Here is a 27,843-nt window from a genome sequence, read left to right as displayed (position 1 = left end):
CACAGTGACTTCTCTTTTGTCACTCCCATTTTGCGCAGCAGCCCAAGTCGACGGTGAGCTGGCCGATTGGGGGGAGGGGGACGCCACCAAGCTGGTGGATGAAGGGAACACGTCACCGTTGCACGACGAAGGCGCTGAAGATGGACTGCTCGTCGGTGGAGTACGAGGCGAGACAGACTCAATGGAGACCGGGGCCATGATGGCGCTCGAGGCCAAGCTGGGCTCGGTGACGTTCGAGGTCGAGCTGGACTCGGTGGTGCTCGAGAAGCTTGAGGCGCTTGAGGCCAAGCTGGGCTCAATGGTGGGCGGAGCCGAGCCGCGCTTAGAGGTGGACAGCGGCAGGCTAGGTGTGCTCGAAGACAGGTTCTCCTTAACTTGATCGGTCGCGCTGCGGGTCTTCATGATGCAGGAGAGATCGACTTGACGGCGTGAATTGTTTTGTACCAATCCTAGCGCGTCGCATGTGTCGCCTACGAAACACGTGCCATTCGTTCGCCTTTGGGAGTGTATACAAATTTCTATGTTCATTTGTGCTATCACTCACATTTTTGTCGATTTGTCCGCGATATTTCCTACGATTACATACAAAGTGCCAAATACGGCCTACGTTTCACCGACAATCGGTATTTGCCAGTGGGGTCACTTTTTACAAATTTATTGCCAATAATTGGGTCAATTTTATATTGTTTTGAGGTCAGTGTAGTCCAGTAATAAACATTTATATTGAAAAAACTGATTATTTATTGTATTGCACTATTTTTTCCGACCTCTACTAGACACTAACAAACATGTTAGTCAAAACTATACATGTTAGTGCCTGTTAGTATTGTATAGTAAGAGCACTAAGAGTAATGTATTGATTAAAGTAGTCTGCGAAGCAGGGTTTTTACTTAGGCAGTGAGTCTCCACGTAGCTCTGCCGTGCCCACACCCTCCTGGAACTTTATGTAACTTGGCCATGCCCTTGGTTATCCTCTCTTTCAAAAGCCGAGATTATCTGTGCAGGCAAATTGCGAGCGTCCTATGATTCAACTTCATCGTGAGCCAAATTTGCATATGCAATGTCTCTCACATTCTTGGATAATTATTAAAAGTTGAGGCCATAAGATAGCTTAGTTGGTTCATTATGGGAGAACACTCCAACGTTTTTAATAAAAACACCCAATTATGGGCCAAAATTCGTTGAAACAATTGTTCAGCGACAATTTGGCTTGCAGTTCACTAGCTAGCGTGTTACTAAAATGACATCAAAGAATGATATTATACGCTATTACGTGCAGCAAAGGAGACTACAAGCTCACTTTCAAGTTTTCTAATCGTCGAGTTCACACTTATCATTCTAACTACTACTGACATGTTACCGGTAGCTCGAAATACTAGACACTAACTAACAGTTAGTTAACATGTTTAGCAACTAACATGTTAGTGTTAGGGAGTACACCATCGCTAGTCAAGGGCCAGCTCGGTGTCGTCAGGGCGGAGCCCATCGAGACGAGCTCGGCGTTGCCCACGGTCTCCTTCTCGATGCCGCCACCGTAAGAGCGCGTACGCCTGCTCAACTAGTCGCCCAGTGCTGGTCCGGCCGTGCTCATCGTGCAGGCGTCTCAAGCACTGGAGGTCAGGCCTGGGCGGTAAGGTGCAGATGTCGCTTCGCTCGCGCGGGTGTCTCGACATCGACATCTGAGTGATCTGCCGCGCGAAAGATTTCGAGGATCGCCGCGGGACGTCTTCGCCCACCTGGACGTCGTCTCCGCGAAATATTCCATGTTCACTCGCTGTAACGGGCTTGAGGCCGCTACCGACTTGCACAGGCGCGTAGGAAATAAGACTCTGATTGAGTGTTGGGACGGTCGCGGCACTCGAGACCGTCCCAACCATCAAACCTATACGGGACTGTGATTGGCCACCGCGCACTCGCGGTGGCACCCGTGTGACAGTAGCCTGTCACACCATCCCCCTCTCAAGGGTGGACATGCATGTATGTAAAAATCCAAGGCGGGTCTTGCGCGGCATGGTCGTGTCAGCTTCACATTTGGATCGGAGACGCGGGCAGCAAGAGCAGCACCATGAACGCCAGGGCTGTCGCGCCAGAGCGCAGCACCTACGAGGACAACCTGGAGCGGTGGGCGCTGCACGACTGCAGCGCCGTTGTGAACCCTCGGGACGACGAGGAGATGCGCCGCCTGTTCCAGCGCTGGAGAGCGACACACAGCAAGGCCGTCACGGCGACCGGCGCCGTGACCCCGAGGTCGCTCGACCGCTCGTGGACCGCCTTCGTCGAACGCTGGAGGCGCGTGAGGAAACTCACGCGCGGCTGTGTGTGGGGGCTCTGGCGCGCAAAGTCTGCTGTATGTCGTGGGAGGCTGATCGTCATTGCTGTTACGTTCACTTTGTGGAGGAGTGTCGATCGTGTCGCCGGCATGGCCGGCGACCCAGTACCACCGAGTGGATCGGATACCTCGAAGATACGCCGTACTCCGAATCCGAGCGCATTGTGATTGGACGATATTGCGCTGCGCTTGACGCCGCTAGGCGCGGCGGACGTGCGCCGCGCCGTGTGGAGGACTTGCCGCAGATTCAAGGCTTGCCTCGTACGCCGCCACGCAGTCCGGTACATCCGCCAGGAGGACCGCGCGTGGCTCCCAACTATCCGGCATCGGCCCCAGCCAACGCACAAGATACTTGCAATGCACAGGAACTGCTCCGTCGTGGCGCCGCGCGCCGCGACCCCGATGATCAAGTTGAGGAGCAGCGCGGCTATCGTCGTGTCGGAGGATCGCCTCCACGATGTGACGAACATTGCCCGCACTATCCACAAGCGGGGCCGGACCATCACGTTCAAACGGAGCATAGTCGCTGGCAGGACGCTGCGACCGCGCAGCGTCTCGACCGTTTGGCGCGGCGACTGGACCAGCTGGAGCGCGAGAATCAGGAGCTGCGTCACCGGGTGCGCCAGCAGGAGACGGCGCATTATCTGGGTGATCACCGCGGGAGCGCCGGTGATTATCAGCGTTGTTGGGTATAGTCGCTGGGTGGTAGCGCCGCAGCCGACCGACGTAAAAGGTAGGGTGTAGCCGTAAAGCCGTAGGTAGTTGCAACGTATAGGCATCACCTAATACCTTCAACACCGTGAATGGTCCAATAAAGCGGGGCGCGAGCTTGTTCGCGCCCAAGTTCGTCGCTAAAGTGGGTTGAATACCGGTCGTGAACAGTAACACGCGGTCACCCACGGCAAATCTCTCCATGTTCTTGCGGCCGCGACGATCTGCATTCTCCTTTTGGCGATCGACCGCAGTCGCGATCGCATCGAGGACATAGCGAACCACTGAGTGGCGCCGCTGCAGGATCTCGGTGACGGCCGCTGCATCGCGAGGCTGCGACTCCGGATTGGGGTCGACGTTTGCGGGGGTAGGCGCGGCGACTTCCACCGCGCCCGGCGCGTCTTGATACCCGATTGCGCGACGACGCTGACTTGGATCGATCAACGTTCGACTCGTCCACGCTGCGATGTCCGATGGTGTTGCCCTCGTGGCGGCACGTGCACGTGATCGTCGTGCATGGGTGTGGGCTGGCCTCTGTGGTGTCGCCCTCGTGGCGGCACGCGTCCGCATTCCTCTTGCTGCAGCCCGATCTCCATGTCGTGTGGTGACTCCGTTCACTCGTGCGGAGTCAACGTCGTGAGTGTTCTCACGACCAGTGTTGTCGGAAACTGCTGTGCCTTCGCCAGCTGGCCCATAGAGATCTATCGAGCGCTCCACACCGAGGAGCGCTGGAACACGCGGATGTCATCCGTAGTTGATGTAGAACGGGGTGAGCCCCGTCGATGCGTGTTCGGCATTGTTGATGGCGAATTCGACCATGGGCAAGAAGGAGCTCCATGACTTGAATGACGTGGTGAAGCTCCTCAGCACATCCTCGATGACCCGGTTCGCGCGTTTAGTCTGGCCTTCCGTCTCTGGATGCGACGCGGTGGACATCGCCCACCGCGTCCCCACCAACTTGAACAACTCAGTCCAGAAGGCGGCGGTGAAGCGGGGATCTCGACCTGACACAATCGAGACCGGAAGACCGTGCTGTCGGTAAACGATGTCGAGGAAGATCGCTGCGGACTGTTGCGCGGTGACGGAGGCGGCGACCGGAGCAAGATGCACCATTTTGCTGAGGCGGTCAACAAAGACGAGAACACTAGTGCGGCCTTGCGGATCCCGAGGCAGCCCAAAGACGAAGTCCATACTCACCGAAGACCACGGTTCCGCTGCCACGGGCAAAGGTCGAAGCGGAGCCTGCTTTGACGAGGACGGCTTGACACGCTGGCACGCTTCGCAGGAGCGTACCCACTTCCTTGCCCACTTGTACATATGCGGCCAGTAGAAGTCCCGGGACAGCGACGCGAATGTCTTCTCGCGTCCGAGGTGGCCGCCGCTGGGCGTGTCATGAAACTCGTGGATTAGCCGAGCTCGAACATCGTCATCCAGCGGGACGACGATGCGTGGCGGGTCCGAGCGATCGACGCAGTAGGTCAGAAGGGCTCCATCCAGTCCGTAGCGGTCGACGCGGGCGCGGCTGCGTGGGGATAAGCGGCGCTGCGCCGCTGCTGATGGATCTCTAAGGTACTTGATCATCTCGGAGCACGCCGCGTCCGCCTCGTACGCGGCCGCTATCAGGTCACGAAGCGGGCTGGTCGCTGCAACCTCGACCGCAGCGACTTCTTCCGCGACGCACACAGCACACTCGTCGTCATCCTCGTCGCCAACAGCATGGCGACCCGACTGCACGTAGTCTGGCCGACGTGAGAGCGCGTCGGCGAGGATGTTGGTCTCGCCCGGCTTGTAGTGTACGACGAAGTTGTATTCGGAGAACAACGAGAGCCAGCGCGCCATGCGCTGGGACAAGTGGGGGCTCTTCGTCGCTGTCCGCAGCGACGCATGATCTGTGTAGATAGCGAAGGTCTGTTCGCCCAACAGATACACGCGGAACTTGATGAGTGCGTAGCGCATGGCTAGCAGCTCCTTGTCGTGTACAGGGTAGTTTCGCTCCGCCGGCTTCAGCTGACGCGACTGGTAACTCACCACACGTTCGCGTCCCTCATCATCAAACTGCATTAGGGCGCAACCTATTGCGAAGTCGCTTGCGTTGCTTACCACGTGGAAAGGCTTCGAATGGTCGGGCAGCATCAGGACAGGCGCGGTGGACAAGCCCGCCTTCACCGCGTCGAAGGCAGCTTGGTGATCGGGACGCCACGACCACGTGGCGTCGTCCTTGAGCAGCTGGGACAGCGGACGGATGGTCAACGCAAAGTTCTTCGAGTAGTGGTGGAGGTACGTCGCGAGACCCAGCCACTGTCGGAGCTACTTCTGGTCCTGAGGTGTAGGCCACGCACAGATGGCCTCGATCTTCTCGGGGTCAGCACGAACACCATCCTTGCTGACGTAGTTCCCGAGCACAGGAATCTCGGGGGCGCAGAAGATACACTTCTTCAAGTTGGCGTACAGCTTGTTCTCCCGCATCACCTCGAACACCTTCCGCAGGTGTTGGAGATGTACCCCGGCGTCCGTCATGCCGCCCTCGGCACGACTGTGAATGAAGTTGTCGTCGAAGTAACTAGGCGCGAAGTCTCGGTACGGCCGAAGCAAGTTGAACACCATGCGGTTGAAGGTGGCGGGTGCATTCTTGAGCCCCTGTGGCATCACAAGCCATTCTCACAACATCCCGCTAGGCGTGCTGACCGCAGTCAGCGGCACGTCAGCTTCGCGCATCAAGATCGGATAGAAACCATCCATCAGATCAATGGCAATGTACTTGGTGCTGCCAGACATGGTGTCCAGTACAATGTCCTTCCTCGGGATCGGCGTCTGCGCCGGAATAGTGGCGTCGTTGAGCTTGTTGAAGGCGTGGACGATCCGCCATCCGCCGGTTGCTTTCTTCACGCAAAACGTCGGGCTGGAGTGTGGGGACAGGCTCTCTCGCACGTGGCCAGCTTGCCGGCGACTCTCAAAGAAGGCGTCGATGGCTTCGACTTGGACACGGGGAAGCGGCCACTGTCGCGTCACACAGTATTTCGCACCAGGCACGAGGTCGATCTCGTCTCGAACTCCGCGGTCGGGTGGAAGAGTGGCTGGGACCTTGTCCGGGAAGATCTCCATGAACTCACGCACAAGCGGGGCGACTGGGTTGCCGGCTGCTTCAAGTGCCGGCAACGATTGAGCTGCGTAGCGTGCTTGGCGTGCACTCTTCGGCTCAGCCCCTTTCGGGCGCGCTGGCGTCGACAACCGCGATGGACTCAGTGTCTTCGGCGACGACCATGCACACTTGCTCGATCTCGCCCTTCTTCAAGTCGCGGAGGAAGTGTTTCCACGAGAGCCCAGGCAGCCGAGTGATCGCGGCGGCGTCGCACAGAGGACGTGCGGCCTCGACGTCACGTATTCGCAGAGGCGTCTCCGCGTCGTCCCTCACCAGGACTGAGATCACCTCAGACTCAGTCTCGATCGGGTCCGCCGATGGCGCATGAGGGCGGGGTGGTTTGCGACGGCCGCGACGGCGAACCAAACGCGGAGTGACATCTGAGGCTGCCGATGAGAGCCCACGCTCGATCATGGCCGCTGAACTGGGGCGCCGGGACACGACATCGGCGCCTGGACGTGCGTCGCCGTACACGACCGCGTCATCTTCATCAGGAGCTCCCGCTCGACCACTCGCGGGAACTCATGCTCGACCGCGCGTGGGAGGCCACGCTCAACCACATCCTCTTGCTCTTCACCACTGGAGAGCCACTGCTCATTCGGACGTGGGGACTCATGCTCGACCACGCCAGACACGTCTTGAGACTCCTGCTCAAGACCAGCGCAAGTTGCGTGCTCGCACACCGCACACGAAGGGCCATCGCCCACTTCAGGTGCAGCATGGGCCATGGAGTCGGAGTTCATGACGGCAACGTGCGGCCACTGGCTAGGCGTTCATCACAGAAACGCCAACACTGCATTCACATCGATGTCTCGGGGTCGGACTGTTCCAGTCAGCCAGTTAATCTCAGGCTGGTGGCGGGCAAGCCACGGGATGCCGAAGACGCAGTCGATCGAGCCGCTCAACTCGATCACCAAGAACTCATCGGAACCACGGAACCCATCGAACTCGTACGCGAAGGTCGCGGAGCGTCGGCGCGTCCGCTGCGGCTTCCCATCAGCGTACTTCACGACCATGTCTCCAGGCCCTTCACGAATGTTCATGTCTGCCGGTAACACCGACAGGCTCTCAGCGCGAACGAAGTTGTTCGTCGCGCCCGAGTCCAGCAGTGCGCGAAGCGGGCGCTTCGCGTTGTCAACGTGGATACTGAGCACGATCAGTCTTGAGTCACTGCCGGATGTGGTGGCAAATAGTCGTGCATGAAGCACGGGAGGGCTAGGAGGAGGTTCTGCCATCAGAGAACCATCGCTCCTTCCACGACCAGTAGGGCGCCTTGCACCTACCGGGTGTCGCCGTTTTTTGGAGCGGCGACGTCGCTCGCGATTGTGACGTTCGCCTGAATGGGCGATGGCGCGCGGCACACGGCCGCGCGGTGTCCCGGTTTACCACAGCGGAAGCACAGCATCGGACGCGGACTGCGCGTCGATGGCGATGGTGTTGCTCGAGACGATGACGTCGGCCCCCGGCGTCCACCGTATTGCTGAATCGCATCCACCTCCATCGGCTCCGGCTCAGGCGCCTGGTCCCGAGAGACGTCGAATGCCTGCGACGCCGTCACACTGTAGTCTTCGCGTAGCGCAACAGCGAAGGCCTCTTCCAGTGTCGATGGAGTCTTCCGAGTCAGGTAGAAACGCTGGTAGCCAGCGTTCATGCCGGATATGAAGACATGGACCTGTGTAGCCATGTCCACTGGATGCGACGTGATGCACGACACGAGGTGCCGCGCGCGCTGGATGTACTCGAGCATGGACATGCGTCCTTGCTTCAACGACAAGAAGGCTGATCGCTGGACGCTCTCATCTTGGGGCGGGTCGAAGGCGGGTCGCAAGTCTGCCTTCATGGATGCCATAGTCGGGAAGCAGGAGGCGTCGGCGACGAGTTTGCCGAGCGCCCATTCTTTTGCCTTTCCTGCCAGCTTGGACAGGAAAAAGCGAGTGCGCGCGAGCTCGGCAGCTGTCTACCGAGCTTCAATCGCGATGTCCACGTCGCAGAACCAGCGGTTCAGGTGAAGGCGGCCCTCGCCTTCACCGCTGTACGTGGAGACATCGAGCTTGACGATGTCGGTCTTGTTTTTGGTCGACGTGGGAGTCGTCGTACGCTGACGGAGGTCAGCGAGCTCACGTGCCATGAACGCCTGGGCAGCCAGGCGTTTTTGTTGCTCCGTGCCAGCGGTCAGTAGTGTCTTGACGACGCCGTCACCTGACACTGCAGCGAGTCTGTGCAGTGCCTCCCACTCGAACAGCGACAGATGAGGAAAGCCGGCGTGTTCAAGCGACATGCCGGTCGCCCCTCCGAGGGTGGACGCGTCGTTCATCTTGGTCGTTGGACGGATCACAAAGTGCTACCAGGTGTAACGGGCTTGAGGCCGCTACCGACTTGCACAGGCGCGTAGGAAATAAGACTCTGATTGAGTGTTGGGACGGTCGCGGCACTCGAGACCGTCCCAACCATTAAACCTCTACGGGACTGTGATTGGCCACCGCGCACTCGCGGTGGCACCCGTGTGACAGTAGCCTGTCACACTCGCAATGCGTAACCCTGAGCTGATGTCGCTGCTCGTACCACCTCAACGTGCATAAGCTCGAGTGGTTAGACCTTTTTTCTCTGGATGTTATCCAGAGTAGTTGGGGCGATACAAGTGCGCGTACTAGTCCCTATATAAACACAGATCCCTGAATCTCTTATAATATGACAAAAGAATGATGTATCGGGACGAACCTGATAGAATTTATACATCGGCGGATAGCATATTAACCAGTGCGTGTTGCTTGAGTATTTTACGGGCGACATTCATGTTGTAACGGGGTTACACACACAAGTGACAACAGTCACTTGTGCACGACAACTGTCACTTGTGCATGACAACGGTCACAAGTGACATTTGTCACTTGTGCATGACATTTGTCACTTATGGTTTAACAGATAAATATATGTTAAAGGTTTTAGATACTTCCTCACATTGGTGTAAGGCACACCAATGGATACATTGAAGTGGGCCACCACACATGAGTGGTCCACACCTACCCAAAGATCCTATTGGTAGAAAGCAGCATCTTTCTACCAATTAGAGACGTGCATATTAGTGGGGCTCTGACAGCCAGCCGCTGTCAACCCCTTTCATAGATGATAAACAGTTTTTAGCAGATTTAGGAGGAAGATCAATTTACAAACAATACAGTTCTCATTTTACCTTAAACTAGCTAACGGAAATTCCCGATTAATACCCTCTACCCAAATAGTACCCTCTCAGAGTAACCCGGTAGTAACCCTACAGTAACTCACGTACCCTACCCTGCTCTGATGACCAGTCATCTTGTTACACCTCACTTCACTATAGAACGCAGCCACGAGGATATGGACGACTTTAACCTGGACGAGCTGCACGACGCTCTTGATGATGCTGCACTGATCGACGAGTAAGCTAAGGTAGCGATGTAACCTTTTGGTAATACAGAGTAAACTTTCGAGATTTTGTGAGGGGTACTATTAAATAGTGCCCGGAGTATTATTCCGTAATTTCCGTTACTTGGTGTTTTATTTGACTTATATTATACTTGTGGACTCAAGTATAATTAATTCAAATTATTAATAAACTCCTACGCTTCCTCATACACGTAGCGCGACGTGTAAGCAAAAATAGTGAATCAAGTTAGACCCACTACACCTGGTAGCACTTTGCAGTCCGTCCAACGACCGACTGCTTGACGTTCGTACGCGGTGTACGAACGCGGAGCCGAGAACCACATGAGCACGGAAGTGCCCCTGGAGAGCTCCAACACGCCTGCAACGCATGTTGCACGCGCTGACTGCCCCCACCTGTCTGACCCAGAGTGGGAGGCCCTCCAACGACTGTCAACAGTCATTGGAGAAGCGGCGATAGCTACAATGCTGCGTACGCTATCGCCGACGGAGCAACATGGTGTTGCTCTGGGGTTCATCATGAAGGAGCAGCGTGACGCTGCTTCCTCAGTGACGGCGTCGTCAGGGACGACACCGCGTGCTCAACCATTAAAGTTGAGCGTAAGCAATTACGTGGGAAGAGAGGGCGAGCCTCTCCTCCGATGGCTTGTCGAACTCGACACAGCCATAGCGGCTCGACGCATCGTCGACCCGCTGTCGAAGGTCGCGTTCGCCATGTCCTGCCTTGGCGGACGCGCAAGGAGTTGGGCGTATGGACGCCGACTCTCCGATCCTACGTGCTTTAGCACGTACGAGATATTCAGAGAGGAGCTCAGACAAGCGTTTGAGCCCCCGCACAACGAGTTCCGGTCGAGGGCGGAATTCCTCGACCTGCAGCAGGGTCAGAATGACGTCCATGCTTACGCGCAGCGTGCACGGTACTTGGTCTCGAACATCGTGACCAACCCGATAGACGAGGCGACTAAAGTCGTCACGTTCATGAAGGGACTGAGAGATGGGCCTGTGAAGACCTATCTCTTCCGAGAGTACCCGAGTACTCTCGAAACTGCGATCACTCTTGCCATGCAAGAAGAGTTTAGCCTGCGGCAAGCTAAACTGCATGCGAACGTGCCGAGGCCGCAACCACGCCCGGTAGCGAGGCCGGGAGGTCCGGAACCAATGGGCCTCTCGAACGCAACAACTGCTGGTTACCAGCAGCAGGGAGGTAACGTGCGATGCTTCCGTTGCGGAAGGATCGGTCACTTTGCACGGGAGTGTACAGCTCCCATGCCCCCTGGAGGTGGCCGTCGTGGCGATGCTAGGCATCGCCGCGGACCAACAAAAAACGCGAACATCCAGTAGGCGCGGGGCGTCCTACTGGTAATGCAGTCGCGCGTGCCGACATTGGGCACGCGACACTGAGGACTGCAGCCCCCAGTGAGACCAGATCTCGCTGCAAGAAGCAAGATGACTGGCCGAACCTGGTCATCTTGAAGGTAACGTCGAAGAGAGTGAGCGACTCTCTTCGAGCTTTGGTGGATTCGGGCTCGTCGAACAACTTTGTTCGACTGCGGAGCTTACCGAGACTTGACTTCGAGGAGGTAAATGTACCTCGAAGTCTTCTGGAGGTACGACTGGCAACAGGTGCTATCGTGAAGGCCGAGAAGCGCGTCATGAACGTGCGCTTCTCGTACAAACAACGAGTGTTTGTCGAACACTTTATCGTCCTGGACTTGGACGATAAGTTTGACGGGGTAATGGGCATACCGTGGCTTGCACGGCATGATCCGGTGATAGACTGGAAGAAGCGCACGCTCGTGCGCTTCGGCCGCGACGACGGAACAGAGAGCGATGGCCCTGTTATCGCAGCGCACGCACCAGCAGGTGCGCGCGGCTCACCAGTCGAGACAGCGCTTAATGCTGCTGTCCCGGAGTGCCCAAGAAGTGCGCGAGGGCGCGCACAAGTGAGACCCACGTCGGCAATGCTGCCGACGTCGAAAAAAAAAGATGTGTTGGTTCCGGGAACCAACACCCACGTTCAAGCGTGTAAGGGACAGTCCCTGACCCGAAGAGATCAGGTCGACAACGACGCGTCGGCTCCGGGAGTCGACGCACCCTCGGTGATGAGGGGCTCCGCCAATAACTGGCGTCGAGGTGACAAAGGCGTGTCAACTACGGGAGTTGACGCTGCAAAGTGCGGACGGTTGCAAACGTCCCGTACTGACGCAATTTGCATGCTGTCGTGCAGCCGGGCTGCACGACGAAGCGCCATGCGATCCAGTCGGGCTTGATATCGCGCGCCCGCGGACAGGGTCCGCCGGCGAACAACCGTCCATGTACGGGCCTGGATCAGAAAAACCACCGTGCGGAGCCGGGCTCCGCACAACAAGAAGATAGCGCACGCGGAGAACGCTGCGCAAATCTGGGTCCGGGACCGAGACACTACAAGAACAGTCTGCTGGGCAGACAGAGGCGGTGACGCCGGGCGTCGAGACGCTGAACGTCTTGATGCGTACCGATACTGGATTCCAGTATCAGGAAATGGAACTCGCTAATCCTCCAACGAGGGCGTCGGAGTTGACTTCGCTTCCAGTCATGAGCTAGAAGCGCTTCACACGCGACTTGCACGATGGACGCATCGAGCAAGTCTGCGTTCTTTCGGACAGCGAAAGAACGAAGAGCGAGAGCGAAGAGCTGAGACAGCTCTTCATGGGAAGTACCACTGAGAGTGAAGACACTCTCAGAGCGAAGACGAAGCAAGAGCGCTCCGAGGAACAAGGCTGGGACTCGCTGAAGTCGAGTCCCTATTATGAATTGCTGAGGGAGTACAAAGACGTACTCCCGGAAGACATTCCTGCGGAGCTTCCGCAGGATAAGGGCATTCAGCACGAGATTGATCTCGTGTCGGGCACGAAGTATTGCGTCACGCGGCAGTGGCCACTGCCGCGAGAGCAAGTGAAAGCGATCGACGACTTCTTTGAAAGTCATCGCAAAGCTGGACAAGTGCGAGAATCGAAGTCCCCGCACAGTGCTCCGACGTTCTGTGTCAAGAAGCCACAGGGCGGATGGTGCATCGTTCATGCCTACAACAAGCTGAACGATGCGACGGTACCGGCGCAGACGCCGATACCGCGAAAAGATGTTATCGTCGATTCGATGGTCGGGAGCACCGTTTACAGTGCTCTCGACTTGCGAGATGGATTCTATCAAATCCTAATGCGTAAGAGCGACATCCCTCTCACGGCAGTGAGCACGCCAAGCGGCATGCTCTGGGAATGGCTAGTAATGTCAAAGGGGCTTAAGAATGCCCCTGTGACTTTCAACAGGTGCGTGACGCACTTGTTGCGCTCGGTGCGCGACTTCGCGTCGGGCTACTTCGATGATGTGTTCATCCACAGCCGAGCTGTGGACGAGAATACCGACGTAGAGATGCACAGGGTGCATCTCCGGAAGCTACTTGAGCTTATGCGAAAGTATAAGCTCTACGCGAACCTGAAGAAGTGTATCTTCGGGGCGAGCGAGATACCCGTCCTTGGGTGTCTCGTAGGGAAACATGGCGTTCGCCCTGACCCGGAAAAGGTCAGAGTGATCAATGAATAGCCAACGCCTTCAAATGTCAAGGAACTGAGACAGTTCCTTGGCTCGGCCACATACTTGTGCAGTACGTGGAGGATTACGCGGGCAAGATCCGCCCGCTGTCACAGCTTCTTAAGAAGGAAGCTGTGTGGAATTGGACAACCGATTGCCAAAAGGCATTCGATGCAGTCAAGCGGGTCTTGACTGAGGCACCGATCTTGGCAGTGGCTGACCAAGATCGTCCATTCCACGTCGTATGTGACGCATCCGACTTCGCGATTGGATGTGCGTTGTTGCAGCACGATCACGAGGGCCGTGATCGTGTTGTCTATTACCAGTCGCGTCAGCTGAAACCAGCTGAGCGCAACTATCCGGTACATGACAAGGAACTCCTTGCCATGAAATATGCACTCGCAAAGTTCCGAGTGTATCTACTTGGAAGTAGACCATTTGTGGTCTGCACCGACCATGCATCACTGCGCACCGCAGTGAAGTCGCCACACATATCACAAAGAATGGCAAGATGGCTCTCATTCTTTGCAGAATATAACTTCCGGGTCGAATACAAACCCGGAAGATCGAATGTGGTGGCCGACGCGTTATCACGTCGGCCGGACTACGCAGAAGCTGCTGACGTCAATGCCATTGACGCCATGCGAACGAGCACACCCACGTCGTCTCTGTTGGACGACGTGAAGGCCGCGTACGCGCACGACGCGGACGCGAAACTCTTGCTGGCTTATGGTACAACACCTTCTGACAAGGCTCGTCAGAAGTTGCCCAAGCACCTTCGTGCGCGTGCACACCGATATCGGGTGCACGACGGACTGCTTCTTTACAATGCAGTCGACGACAACGCGGTCCGCGTTGTCGTGCCAAATGACCATGATCTGCGCCTCAGGATCATGTACGAGTATCATGATGCCCCGACTGCGGGACATCTCGGACGTGAGAAGACTTACGTCCTTCTCACGCGCGACTTCTACTGGCACCACCAGTATAAGTGGGTGCGCAAGTACATCCGTGCTTGCGAGGTATGCCAACGCGTAAAGCCTGCGCCATTCGCGCAGGCTCCGTTACAATCACTACCGACTCCGTCGGAGTGTTGGAAGTCCATGTCTTTGGACTTCAGCTTTGGTCTTCCCCCGGACAGCGGAGGGAATACCGGTGTTGTGGTCTTCGTCGACCGCTTCAGCAAGATGGTACATCTTGCTGCGGTGCCGGCAGAAGTGACCGCGAAGCAGACGACCCGTCTGTTCGTTGACATGGTGTTCAAACACCATGGCATGCCGACCGACATCGTGTCGGACCGAGACCCACGCTTCACAGCGCACCTGTGGCAAGAAGTGTTTACACTTCTTGGGAGCCAGCTTTCCATGTCGACTGCGGATCATCCGCAGACGGACGATCAAACCGAGCGCGTGAATCGCGTGCTCGTCGACATTTTGAAGAGCTACGCCCACTCGTTCCAATACTGGAGCGAGTGTTTGTCGATGGCGGAATTCGCCATCAACAACTCGGTGCATGCCTCGACCGGGCATACACCGTTTTATGTGAATGCCATGCGGTATCCCCGTCTGCCGAGTTTACTCGGAGTGATGGCTCCCACTTTAAGTGGGGGAGGATCTACGACTGCAACACAGCAGCCGCAAAAAGCCGCTGATACCTGCACAGTGTCAGCCGCGACAACAAGGAACAAGACAACCAGGTCTGCGCGGGGCGCAGACCTTGGCAGGAAGAACCAAGGGTCAGCGCAGTGCGCTGACCCACAGAACAAGGAAAACGAGTCTGTGCAGGGCACAGACTACTCAATGAACTAGGACCACGGGTCTGCGCAGGGCGTAGATACCGCGACGAACCACGCAGAGGCCGAGCCTCTTGTGGATGCGATTGACGTCATCCATCGCAGACAAGCCGTAATTCGGTTTGTCCAGGACACGATTGCAGCTTCTGTGGATAGACAGAAGCTGAACGCCGATAATATTGGCAGGGGCAACACAAATGAATTCAAAGTGGATTCATTGGTTTTGTTATCAACGCAAAACCTGCCTAAACATGCCGTTTCGGATTTCGGAGCAAGTAAGCTTGCTCCGCGCTTCATCAGGCCATTCAAGGCGATGGCACGCCACGGTAACGCATATACGCTAGACATACCGTCTAGCATGCGGCTCCACCCGACATTTTATGTCGGGCGGTTAAAGCCATACCTCCAGCACGAGCCAAGCGGCTCGTGCTGATCCGAAGAGACAGACTCGGCAGGGGAAACCCTCCTCTCCAGCGCGTAGTCGCGCTGGAGCAGTTAATACAGTCGGGCCTACAGCCCGACCGGCACGTTCAAGGCGGTCTGGGAGACCGCCACAGCCGGGACACGAAGGAACAGAGCGGCAACCGCCGCGCTCTGAAGGTACTCCACGACCGTCACTTGGTCGTGGAGCAACACGAGATGAAGGTCAACACGGCGTTGACCATCGGGGCGTGTTTCCACCATCTCCGCCACCGCTGCGAGACGCACGCGGAGAAATTCGCTGGATCGTCCAGCGAATTGTTGATCATAGGAAAACAATCCGAGGTCCGGATTGTTTTCGCATTCGCTGGAGAGGTTTCCCTCCCCAACGCGACACATCGGATGGGTGACTTCCAAAAAGCACTCAAGCCTCACATGTGTCTTTGAACATGTGAAGCACAAGTGATGACACCTACGCCGCACAAAGGTGACGCAAACGATGGTGAGACAACTTTCACGTCTGAGCAAACTTATGCTAACTATATTCACACCTATCGCCAGTTCTTAGGATTGCCCCCTGTCATGTAGTACTCTGTGCAGACGCCACTTTTCAGCCGGCGTCCCGCCAACAACTTCGACAATACGCTCAACACTCTCATTAGTCATGGCCAACACCAGAAAAAAGACAAAAGAGAAGAACTCCGTGCCGCCGAATTGAATCGTACGTTCATTTTAACCATACTGGCTTTGTATATATAAATCTGACGTTCCTGAATAGGTATGCTCGCCCTAGTCGAATCAAGTCTCCCTTTCGGATCTGAGCAATGGGCGAACATTGCGTCCTAGTACAACGCTCATCTACCTTCTGAATGGCCTGAGCGGGATGGAGACAGCCTTAGGCGCAAGTTCATGCCCTTGAAGAACAAGCGAAAGCCTACAGGGGACCCAGAGCGCCCTTCGGAGATTAAGCGTGCAAAGATAGCCTTCAGGAGAATCGAGGGTCAGCTCACTGAACGACGACGATTCAGAAGAAGTAGATCTGGAACCAGAAGGGGAGCTATACAGTGACGGTTTTAGTGACGCTGGCCACGGCCTTGAAGCCTTTTCGAGCGAGTCGGACGGCGCTGGTGGCGCTCCAGCGACCGATAGTGTGCATGATGAAGATGCACCAACTCCCCAGCGGGTTACTGTGGCGGAGGGACCCAGCACACCGTCACCCCCGCTGCCCACCTCTAGCCGGGTCGCAACGTCCACGACCGCGGCTCTATCCGCAAGTGCTAGGGCCGGCCTAACGCCGACACAGTTGGCGCAACTTCTACTAGGATATCAAGGGTGAGTGACTCGGGCATCACTTCAACCACCTTGCTGAGCCAAACAGCCCAACGGCGTATTCGTCTTGACAAAATGATGGATAAGGTGGCTTCAGATGCTTTGCCCGGAAACGCCGGGGTGGAATCGGGGTAATTATGATGTTGGAGGAGCGTCAAGCGGCTCGAGATGCTGAGGCTCGCCGTGAACGCGAAGAGCGGGAAGCGACGCGCGAGGCTCGCGAACGCCAGTTTCAACTGGAACTGGCCCGTAGTCAAGGTGCCCGCGATGCTCAAAGCCGACAGCTGATGGTGTTGCTGATGGCCAAGATCTTTGGTGTACCTCCACCAAGTGCATCAAATGAGTAGCTCGCAGTAGCAGCGTCTCCAAGGCGCTGAAGTTTTTTTTTTTTGCATTATCATTCGTGGCTACACTGCTAATGGAGTTATGTTCTCTTACATTTCATGCATTTTGCACTAATATTAAAATCAAGCGTCGTCAATCGGGAGGAACTAGCTGGCTGATCGATCTCTTTTATTGCATATAGACGCTTCTAATCTGACTAATACCTGTCGTTCGCACTCGGATATTGTACAAGTGATAGATGTTCTCCAGTCGTAATCCACGTCGTTCGGGGTTGAAAGGGAGGGGTAAAAGCAATTACCTGTATACATTCGAGGCACAGCCCATCCCCCACTCTGCAGCTTGTCGATATTGCCGTTATCGAATTACTCATCGCTATAAGCTCGAGTATGCAAGCTTGACTCACGTTTTCTAGATCGCCATCTTTCAGCGGCGTGATGATTTTCCCGGTGAGCGCGTTGCTTACCGGAAAGGCAGAATCGGTTGCACAACAACTGTATTCAAGCGTTTTAGCACGATCTGCGAGACGGGATTGTAAGCGAAGCCTCATCCCGCCGTCATTCCAAGACCCCGGGAAATTGTAACGGCCCCAAATCAAAGTTCCTTCAAACCCGTAACATAATACGCCTGTTACCTTCACTGCATGCAGCCATCCTAAAAAAATAATCGTAAGCGCTGAAACAGCAACAGCACTAGCAACAACAACAACAACAACAACAACAACAAATTCTTACCGTTGAAGTACGCATTCTGCAAGTCGCTGGCTGTTGGAGCATGAACCGCGTAGTTTTTGCCGTCGGCAACGCAAAAACAACTTCGAATGAGAGGTTCCTTCGACGCAACACTTGCAGCCCATTGCTGCTGTTCCGAGAAGGACGGCCAGCAAATTCGAGCGCAGCGAGATCCCGAAGTGCCTCGGCTAAGGCTATTTCAGCTTGCTTCCCGTGATAAAGTCGCTGGCGGTATTCCAAACAATTTGTACAATGTTTTAGCCTCTCCCGCTGCCGTGTAAAAATGTAAGATACACGCAAGCACATTGGTTTTGTTGAGAAGGCGAGCAGATTTTCCCCGTTTACATGGTTCGCTCTTGACAATGTAATGCCGAGAAAATGCTGCCAGCAACAAGTTGAACTGCTTCACAGGTAATGAAACTGCCACTAGGAATGCGCTGTCATGTTGCACTTCGTACATCACAGACCAAGGACTTTCCGACGGAGAAACCAGCACATTTGCAGTCAGGTAATTCCGCTCTCGCAATGTGATACGAATTCGCATGAGCGCTATTTACTTCTTTGCCCGATTCTGGTTTCAGTGGCGATCTTGGAGTCTTTGTGGTGCTTGGAATATGGTGAGGGCGTGAGCGTAGCGGACCGTGTTAAAATATACTCGTGGTTTACTGGAAATTCTGTAATGAACTGCTTTGCCTGAGCTAATTATTGTGTTCTCTTCCGCAGGTTTGCGATGTTTTTGGAGGGCAGAACACGCACAAGCATGCCACAAACTCGTCACAAGCTGTGGACCAAACCACGCACAAATTCGATCTTGTTCCCCACTTGTTACTCCTCATTTTTCATTTTTGGAAGTCACCCAATAGATCAATGTCATTCTCGGTTGGTACACTGTACAATCCTTCGACTCCATACTCCATAACCGAGGATGCGTTGTTCGATCATATTATGATCTCCCGCACGCCCGTAGCTGCAAGCAGGCGTCTCTGTAACGGGGTTACACGTACAAGTGGCTGCAAGCCACTTGTGAATTTAACAGATAGGTTATCTGTTAAAAGTTTTGGATACTTCCTCACATTGGTGTAAGACACACCGATGGATACATTGAAGTGGACCACCACAGTGAGTGGTCCACACATACCCAAAAGATCCTATTGGTAGAAAGCAGCATCTTTCTACCAATCAGAGACATGCATATTAGTGGGGCTCTGACAGCCAGCCGCTGCCAACCCTTTCATAGATGATAAACAGTTTTTAGCAGATTTTAGAGGAAGATCAATTTACAAACAATACAGTTCTCATTTTACCTCAAACTAGCTACTTGGAGTCTTGTCTAAAGTTAACTTATACTTGTGGACTCAAGTATAATTAATTCAAATTATTAATAAACTCCTACGCTTCCTCATACACGTAGCGCGACGTGTAAGCAAAAATAGTGAATCAAGTTAGACCCACTACACCTGGTAGCACTTTGTAGTCCGTCCAACGACCGACTGCTTGACGTTCGTACGCGGTGTACGAACGCGGAGCCGAGAACCCCATGAGCACGGAGGTGCATGGAGAGCTCCAACACGCCTGCAACGCATGTTGCACGCGCTGACTGCCCCCACCTGTCTGACCCAGAGTGGGAGGCCCTCCAACGACTGTCAACAGTCATTGGAGAAGCGGCGATAGCTACAATGCTGCGTACGCTATCGCCGACGGAGCAACATGGTGTTGCTCTGGGGTTCATCATGAAGGAGCAGCGTGACGCTGCTTCCTCAGTGACGGCGTCGTCAGGGACGACACCGCGTGCTCAACCATTAAAGTTGAGCGTAAGCAATTACGTGGGAAGAGAGGGCGAGCCTCTCCTCCGATGGCTTGTCGAACTCGACACAGCCATAGCGGCTCGACGCATCGTCGACCCGCTGTCGAAGGTCGCGTTCGCCATGTCCTGCCTTGGCGGACGCGCAAGGAGTTGGGCGTATGGACGCCGACTCTCCGATCCTACGTGCTTTAGCACGTACGAAGTGTTCAAAGAGGAGCTCAAACAAGCGTTTGAGCCCCCGCAAAACGAGTTCCGGTCGAGGGCGGAGTTCCTCGACCTTCAGCAGGGTAAGCATGACGTCCATGCTTACGCGCAGCGCGCACGATATTTGGTATCAAATATCGTGACTAACCCGATTGACGAGGCGACCCAGGTCGTCACGTTCATGAAGGGACTGAGAGATGGGCCTGTGAAGACCTATCTCTTCCGAGAGTACCCGAGTACTCTCGAAGCTGCGATCACTCTTGCCATGCAAGAAGTGTTTAGCCTGCGGCAGGCTAAACTGCATGTGAACGTGCCGAGGCCGCAACCGCGCCCGGTAGCGAGGCCGGGAGGTCCAGAACCAATGGACCTCTCGAAGGCAACAACTGCTGGTTACCAGCAGCAGGGAGGTAACGTGCGATGCTTCCGTTGCGGAAGGATCGGTCACTTTGCACGGGAGTGTACAGCTCCCATGCCCCCTGGAGGTGGCCGTCGTGGCGATGCTAGGCATCGCCGCGGACCAACAAAAAACGCGAACATCCAGTAGGCGCGGGGCGTCCTACTGGTAATGCAGTCGCGCGTGCCGACATTGGGCACGCGACACTGAGGACTGCAGCCCCCAGTGAGACCAGATCTCGCTGCAAGAAGCAAGATGACAGGCCAAACCTAGTCATCTTGAAGGTTTACTCGAAGAGAGCGAGTGACTCTCTTCGAGCTTTGGTGGATTCAGGCGCGTCGAACAACTTTGTTCGACTACGAAGCCTGCCGAGACTTGACTTCGAGGAGGTAAATGTACCTCGAAGTCTTCTGGAGGTACGACTGGCAACAGGTGCCATCGTAAAGACCGAGAAGCGCGTCGTGAACGTGCGCTTCTCGTACAAACAACGAGTGTTTGTCGAACACTTTATCGTCCTGGACCTGGACGATAAGTTCGACGTAGTAATGGGCATACCGTGGCTTGCACGGCATGATCCGGTGATAGACTGGAAGAAGCGCACGCTCGTGCGCTTCGGACGCGACAGCGGAACAGAGAGCGATGGCCCTGTTACCGCAGCGCGCGCACCATCATGCGCGCGGCTCACCAGTCGAGACAGCGCTTTATGCTGCTGTCCCGGAGTGCCCAAGAAGTGCGCGAGGGCGCGCACAAGTGAGACCCACGTCGGCAATGCTGCCGACGTCGGAAAAAAAAGATGTGTTGGTTCCGGGAACCAACACCCACGTTCAAGCGTGTAAGGGACAGTCCCTGACCCGAAGAGATCAGGTCGACAACGACGCGTCGGCTCCGGGAGTCGACGCACCCTCGGTGATGAGGGGCTCCGCCAATAACTGGCGTCGAGGTGACAAAGGCGTGTCAACTACGGGAGTTGACGCTGCAAAGTGCGGACGGTTGCAAACGTCCCGTACTGACGCAATTTGCATGCTGTCGTGCAGCCGGGCTGCACGACGAAGCGCCATGCGATCAAGCCGGGCTTGATATCGCGCGCCCGCAGACAGGGTCTGCCGGCGAAGGGACACATTACCGTGCAGCCGGGCTGCACGAAGGAAAATGCGGTCAAGCCGGGCTTGATACCGCGCGTCCGCGGACAGGGTCCGCCGGCGAACAACTGTCCACGGCCGAGCCTGGACAAGAAGAACAACTGTGCGGAGCCGGGCTCCGCACAACAAGAAGACGGTGCAAGCGGAAAACGCTGCGCAAGTCTCGGTCCGGGACCGAGACGCAACAAGAGCAGTCTGCTGGGCAGACTGCGGTGGTGACGCCGAATGTCAAGACGCTAAGCGTCTTGACGCGCACCGATACTGGATTCCAGTATCGTGACATGGAACTCGCTAGTCCTCCGACGACGGCGTCGGAGTTGACTTCGCTTCCAGCCATGAGCTGGAAGCGCTTCACGCGCGACTTGCACGATGAACGCATCGAGCAAGTCTGCGTTCTTCGGACAGCGAAAGAACGGCGAGGCGAGAGCGAAGAGCTGAGGCAGCTCTTCATGGGGAAGTACCACTGAGAGTGAAGACACTCTCAGTGCGAAGACGAAGCGAGAGCGCTTCGAGGAACAAGGTTGGGACTCGCTGAAGTCGAGTCCCTATTACGAATTGCTGAGGGAGTACAAAGACGTACTCCCGGAAGACATTCCTGCGGAGCTTCCGCAGGATAAGGGCATTCAGCACGAGATTGATCTCGTGCCGGGCACGAAGTACTGTGTCACGCGGCAGTGGCCACTGCCGCGAGAGCAAGTGAAAGCGATCGACGACTTCTTTGAAAGTCGTCGTAAAGCAGGACAAGTGCGGGAATCAAAGTCCCCGCACAGTGCTCCGACGTTCTGTGTCAAGAAGCCACAGGGCGGATGGCGCATCGTTCATGCCTACAACAAGCTGAACGATGCGACGGTACCGGCGCAGACGCCGATACCACGAAAAGATGTTATCATCGATTCGATGGCCGGGAGCACCGTTTACAGTACTCTCGACTTGCGAGATGGATTCTATCAAATCCTAATGCGTGAGAGCGATATCCCTCTCACGGCAGTGAGCACGCCAAGCGGCATGCTCTGGGAATGGCTAGTAATGTCAAAGGGGCTTAAGAATGCCCCTGTGACTTTCAACAGGTGCGTGACGCACTTGTTGCGCTCGGTGCGCGACTTCGCACCGAGCTACTTCGATGATGTGTTCATCCACAGCCGAGCTGTGGACGAGAATACCGACGTAGAGATGCACAGGGTGCATCTCCGGAAGCTACTTGAGCTTATGCGAAAGTATAAGCTCTACGCGAACCTGAAGAAGTGTATCTTCGGGGCGAGCGAGATACCCGTCCTCGGGTGTCTCGTAGGGAAGAATGGTGTTCGCCCTGACCCAGAAAAGGTCAGAGTGATTAACGAATGGCCAACGCCTTCAAGTGCCAAGGAACTGAGGCAGTTCCTTGGCTTGGCCGCGTACTTGTGCAAGTACGTGGAGGACTATGCAGGCAAGATCCGCCCGCTGTCACAGCTTCTTAAGAAAGAAGCTGTGTGGAACTGGAAACCCGATTGCCAAAAGGCATTCGATGCAGTCAAGCGGGGCTTGACTGAGGCGCCGATCTTGGCAGTGGCTGACCAAGATCGCCCATTTCACGTAGTGTGTGACGCATCCGATTTCGCGATCGGATGTGCGTTGTTGCAGCACGATCACGAGGGCCGTGATCGTGTCGTCTACTACCAATCGCGTCAGCTGAAGCCAGCTGAGCGCAACTATCCGGTGCATGACAAGGAACTCCTTGCCATGAAGTATGCACTCGCAAAGTTTCGAGTGTACTTGCTTGGGAGTAGACCATTTGTGGTCTACACCGACCATGCTTCACTGCGCACCGCAGTGAAGTCGCCACACATTTCACAAAGAATGGCGAGATGGCTCTCATTCTTTGCAGAGTATAACTTCCGGGTCGAATACAAACCCGGAAGATCGAATGTGGTGGCCGACGCGTTATCACGTCGGCCGGACTACGCAGAAGCTGCTGACGTCAATGCCATTGACGCCATGCGAACGAGCACACCCACGTCGTCTCTGTTGGATGATGTGAAGGCCGCGTACGCGCACAACACGGACGCGAAGCTCTTGCTGGCCTATGGCACAGCGCCTTCTGACAAGTCCCGTCAGAAGCTGCCCAAGCACCTTCGAGCGCGTGCACACCGCTTTCGTGTGCACGAAGGACTGCTACTTTACAACGCAGTCGACGACAACGCGGTCCGCGTTGTCGTGCCAAATGACCATGATCTGCGCCTCAGGATCATGTACGAGTATCATGATGCCCCGACTGCGGGACATCTCGGACGTGAGAAGACTTACGTCCTTCTCACGCGCGACTTCTACTGGCACCACCAGTATAAGTGGGTGCGCAAGTACATCCGAGCTTGCGAGGTATGCCAACGCGTAAAGCCTGCGCCATTCGCGCAGGCTCCACTGCAATCACTACCGACTCCGTCGGAGTGTTGGAAGTCCATGTCTTTGGACTTCATCTTTGGTCTTCCCCCGGACAGCGGAGGGAACACCGGTGTTGTGGTCTTTGTAGACCGTTTCAGCAAGATGGTACATCTTGCTGCGGTGCCAGCAGAGGTGACCGCGAAGCAGACGGCCCGTCTGCTCGTCGACATGGTGTTCAAACACCATGGCATGCCGTCCGACATCGTGTCGGACAGAGACCCGCGCTTCACAGCGCACCTGTGGCAAGAAGTGTTTACACTTCTTGGGAGCCAGCTTTCCATGTCGACTGCGGATCATCCGCAGACGGACGGTCAAACCGAGCGCGTGAATCGCGTGCTCGTCGATATGTTGAAGAGCTACGCTCACTCGTTCCACTACTGGAGCGAGTGCTTACCGATGGCAGAGTTTGCCATAAATAACTCAGTGCATCCCTCGACAGGGCGTACACCGTTCTACGTGAATGCCATGCGGCATCCACGTCTACCGAGTTTACTCGGAGTGATGGCTCCCACATTAAGTGGGGGAGGATCTACGACTGCAATACAGCAGCCGCAGAAAACCGCTGACACTTGCACAGTGTCAGCTGCAACAATGGACAAACCACATGAGTCTGCGCAGGGCGCAGACTCCCCCAACAACATGGCCAACGACCACGGGTCTGCGCAGGGCGCAGACACCGCAAAGAACCACGCAGAGGCCGGGCCTCTAGCGGAGAGCGAGCTGAATGACTTCAGCTCGGATGCAATCAGTTTCATCACCAAAAGACAAGCCGTGATTCGGTTTGTCCAAGACACAATAGCAGCTTCTGTTGATCAACAGAAGCTGAACGCAGACAATGCGGGCAGAGGCAACACAAATGAATTTAAAGTTGGTTCATTAGTTTTGTTAGCTACACAAAACCTGCCTAGACATGCAGTTTCGGATTTCGGAGCAAGCAAGCTTGCTCCGCGCTTCATCGGGCCGTTCACTGTGTTGGCACGGCACGGCAACGCATACACGCTAGACATACCGTCTAGCATGCGCCTCCATCCGACCTTTTACGTCGGACGGCTGAAGCCATACCGGCAGCACGAGCCATCTAGCTCGGCTGACCCGAAGCCTCGGCAGGAGCCGAGGCAGAAGCGGAGGACTTGGCCTCGGCGACGAGCAACCTCTCCTCGAGCGCGCGGACGCGCTGGAGCAACCCCTTCATCTGGGTCCCCAGCTCGACCTGGATATTCGAGGCGGTCTGCGAGACCGCCGCGACTTGGGCCTTCTGGTTCGCCAGCTCCTGCTTTAGGGCGGCGAACTCAACGCCCTGCAGACGCTCCACGACGGCCACCCGGTCGTGGAGAGGCGCATACTGATCAGCCCGGGGCTGATCATACCCGGGGCGTGTTCCCACCCCCGCCACCGCCGATCCGTGACGCCCGCGGCTCAACCCGCTGGATTGTTGAGCGGATTGTTGACCATAGTATCCCGAAAACGAACCCTCAAGGGGCTCGTTTTCGTATTCGTTGGAGAGGATTTCCTCCCTATCGAGATACATGGGAGCCGCGGAACGTCCTGCTGGAGGACGTTCCGGAAATGGTGAGGGCGTACGAAGAGCAGTACGCGTTGGTGCAGCGGAAGTAACACGAGCGCTGCGATCATCGCTAGCGCCCGAACCCTCACGTGCTAAGAACTTAGCACGGAGCTCTTTGAGACCCTCGGGCACACGGAACGACGTGTACCCGTTCAGGTCGCGGTCGCTCAAGCGGACCGCGCCTGGGAAACACTTCGTGCACTGAAAGCCCTCGGGCACAGCGCACGGCACATTTGCCTCCTCAGCAGCAACATGAAGTTGCTCCAGCTTTCCACGCTTCGAGTACGTCTCGAAGCGATCACGCGCTTGCTTAATCCGATCACGGTAAGCACTCGGCCTCTTGTTGAAGTTCTCAACAAAGGCGTTCCAACTTTGACAAAGTGCCTGCCATTCGGGCACTTTGCTGCGAGAAGAGGTCTTCTTGCTTTGAAACCATCGGAGCTCATGAAAGAGTCCGATGTAGTAATCGCGCCTTTGATGCGTTTCCGCATCAAAGTGCAGCTCGGCAGCCACAGCGTCATCTTTGATGGCGCTGCATACGTACAGCGGCACCTCATTCGGAGGTACCGAGTTCCCAAACCGGTCCGCGATCTCGGACGCGGTCGGCATCCATGGATCGCGCGCTGCAGGCGCAGCGCGCGGAGAGCCTTGAGCTTTAACATCACGCGCTGCAGCAGCAGTGCGCGGAGTACTGAGAGCCCCAGCGGAAGCGAGTGGGGTATCGCTCTCAGTACGCGAACGCTTCGAACTCGAAGCGTCCGATTCGTCCCCTTCACGCGGGCGAACGTTCTTGGCGTGAGGGTCGAGCGATTCGCTCGACACTGAGTCTTTACGCTTTGAGGGCGAGTCCTCCTCGTCCTCCATGTCTTCATCGTCGTCGTCGAAGTCGACGACGTCACCGTACTTCGCCTTCTGGCGTTCGAAGTAGTCGTCGATGGAGAGATGACTCCCCATCGACTTTGCGGACTTCTTCTGGGGCGCGCTCATCGTTGAATGAGCGCGGATTTCTTCTCCAAACGCGGAGAATTGACGAATGGTCAATTCCAAAGATTGACGTGCGGGGACCCCGCGCGTCTAACCTTATGGGGGGATGGTGTAACGGGGTTACACGTACAAGTGGCTGCAAGCCACTTGTGAATTTAACAGATAGGTTATCTGTTAAACGTTTTGGATACTTCCTCACATTGGTGTAAGACACACCGATGGATACATTGAAGTGGACCACCACAGTGAGTGGTCCACACATACCCAAAAGATCCTATTGGTAGAAAGCAGCATCTTTCTACCAATCAGAGACATGCATATTAGCGGGGCTCTGACAGCCAGCCGCTGCCAACCCTTTCATAGATGATAAACAGTTTTTAGCAGATTTTAGAGGAAGATCAATTTACAAACAATACAGTTCTCATTTTACCTCAAACTAGCTACTTGGAGTCTTGTCTAAAGTTAACTTATATTTGTGTATTCAAATATAATTAACCTAAGTAATTACTAAGTACTTACACTTCCTCATACACGTTGCGCAACGTGTAAGCTAAAGTAGTGAGTCAAGTTAGACCCACTACAGTCTCTGTGCCCAGTTATTCATACATTTTTGCCAAGTCTCAGTAACAGTAACGCCAGAATTGTGTGGCTATTAGCAGGCGTCTCAGGACCCAGCTATCCAGGCATGCTTGCCAGGTCCCAGTAACGCCACGTCGTTTCTCGCAGCAGAAGAACTGCCGGTGAATGCCGGTGTGGACAAGATCATCTCCGCGCTGGAGCCCGTGAAGGAGTCGTACCCGACGCTGTCGACGGCCGACTGGCGGGCTAGGCGGCCGTCGACGACACCAGCAAGGTGACCATCGACTTCATGGGCACCAACAACGGGAATGGCAAGGAGATCCTGGCCCTGCGCGAGTACTACAACACGCCATTGATCTCCGTGCGCGACAACATCAAGACCCTGGGTGTGTCTCCGTACGAGGCGGTGGCTGTGGCTGGACGTTCGCGCAGAGTGGCGCAACAGAAGACCCTGGGCTATAGCGGCTCCTACAGCAGCGACTCGCTCACGCTGTCGAACGAATAATTTCAGGTGCTCGTGAACGAGACGTGGACCGAGGTACCCGTCGGAGAAGGAGGACAAGGCGGAGGGCAAGGACGTGTACATGATGGACACGGACCTGGCGCTGCTGGCGACGCCTGAGCTGAAGGAGGAGGTGCAGCTGTTCGCTTCGGGAGGGGGGCGTCTTCAAGCACGTGTTCTCTTCTGTCAGGCCCACCTCTGGCCTGCTGAGCAAGCAAGCCAGAGCGATGCGGCGCAAAGGCTCTGGCTTGCTTGCTCGCGGCCAGAGGCTTGAAGTTCCTGTGGCAGCTACCCGAGAGGGTCAGCCGTCACAGTGAACATGCATTTTGTAGGAAAAACATGAAAAAGAAACATGGAACACGCATTTAGTAGAAAAGAAATGAAAACAAAACAAAAAGACGCAGGGTAGCGCATAGTCACGGAAAACCCCAGAAATACGCAAAGAGAACCCTGTGCTCGCGTAGGAGCACAGCGAGGC

General features: G+C 55.6%; 5 protein-coding genes across 7 annotated transcripts; 1 reads left to right on the top strand and 4 right to left on the bottom strand.

Annotated features, from left to right (window-relative positions):
- Positions 1-181: 181 nt before the first annotated feature.
- IUM83_02946 lies at positions 182-27,368 on the top strand (the record flags this gene model as incomplete). Of its 3 annotated transcripts, XM_067926912.1 has the most annotated exons (3): positions 182-301; positions 2,024-2,347; positions 27,114-27,368. In XM_067926912.1, 3 exons carry the CDS (start codon positions 182-184, stop codon positions 27,366-27,368), a joined length of 699 nt encoding a protein of 232 aa, XP_067784204.1. The 3 variants fall into 3 exon arrangements, with proteins under 3 accessions (XP_067784204.1, XP_067784202.1, XP_067784203.1); XM_067926913.1 differs by lacking the exon at positions 27,114-27,368 and having other exon boundaries at positions 2,024-2,497; XM_067926911.1 differs by lacking the exons at positions 182-301; positions 2,024-2,347 and having other exon boundaries at positions 27,153-27,368.
- Positions 3,785-5,290, bottom strand: IUM83_02950 (reverse transcriptase; the record flags this gene model as incomplete). The annotated part of the gene is made up of 1 exon (XM_067926917.1): positions 3,785-5,290. The coding sequence occupies one exon, from the start codon at positions 5,288-5,290 to the stop codon at positions 3,785-3,787; it is 1,506 nt and encodes a 501-aa protein (XP_067784347.1).
- Positions 5,348-6,142, bottom strand: IUM83_02949 (reverse transcriptase; the record flags this gene model as incomplete). The annotated part of the gene is made up of 2 exons (XM_067926916.1): positions 5,348-5,677; positions 5,741-6,142. The coding sequence occupies 2 exons, from the start codon at positions 6,140-6,142 to the stop codon at positions 5,348-5,350; spliced, it is 732 nt and encodes a 243-aa protein (XP_067784093.1).
- On the bottom strand, positions 6,956-8,028 carry IUM83_02948 (putative Polyprotein; the record flags this gene model as incomplete). Its single annotated transcript, XM_067926915.1, has 2 exons — positions 6,956-7,394; positions 7,463-8,028. 2 exons carry the CDS (start codon positions 8,026-8,028, stop codon positions 6,956-6,958), a joined length of 1,005 nt encoding a protein of 334 aa, XP_067784094.1.
- On the bottom strand, positions 8,137-8,493 carry IUM83_02947 (polyprotein; the record flags this gene model as incomplete). The annotated part of the gene is made up of 1 exon (XM_067926914.1): positions 8,137-8,493. One exon carries the CDS (start codon positions 8,491-8,493, stop codon positions 8,137-8,139), a length of 357 nt encoding a protein of 118 aa, XP_067784097.1.
- Positions 27,369-27,843: the final 475 nt, after the last annotated feature.

The sequence above is a fragment of the Phytophthora cinnamomi genome, assembly GCF_018691715.1.
Source record: "Phytophthora cinnamomi strain GKB4 chromosome Unknown Contig92, whole genome shotgun sequence".
NCBI lineage: Eukaryota > Oomycota > Peronosporomycetes > Peronosporales > Peronosporaceae > Phytophthora > Phytophthora cinnamomi.
Note: the sequence above shows the minus strand (reverse complement) of the source record. Positions and strands in the feature narration are given on the sequence as shown.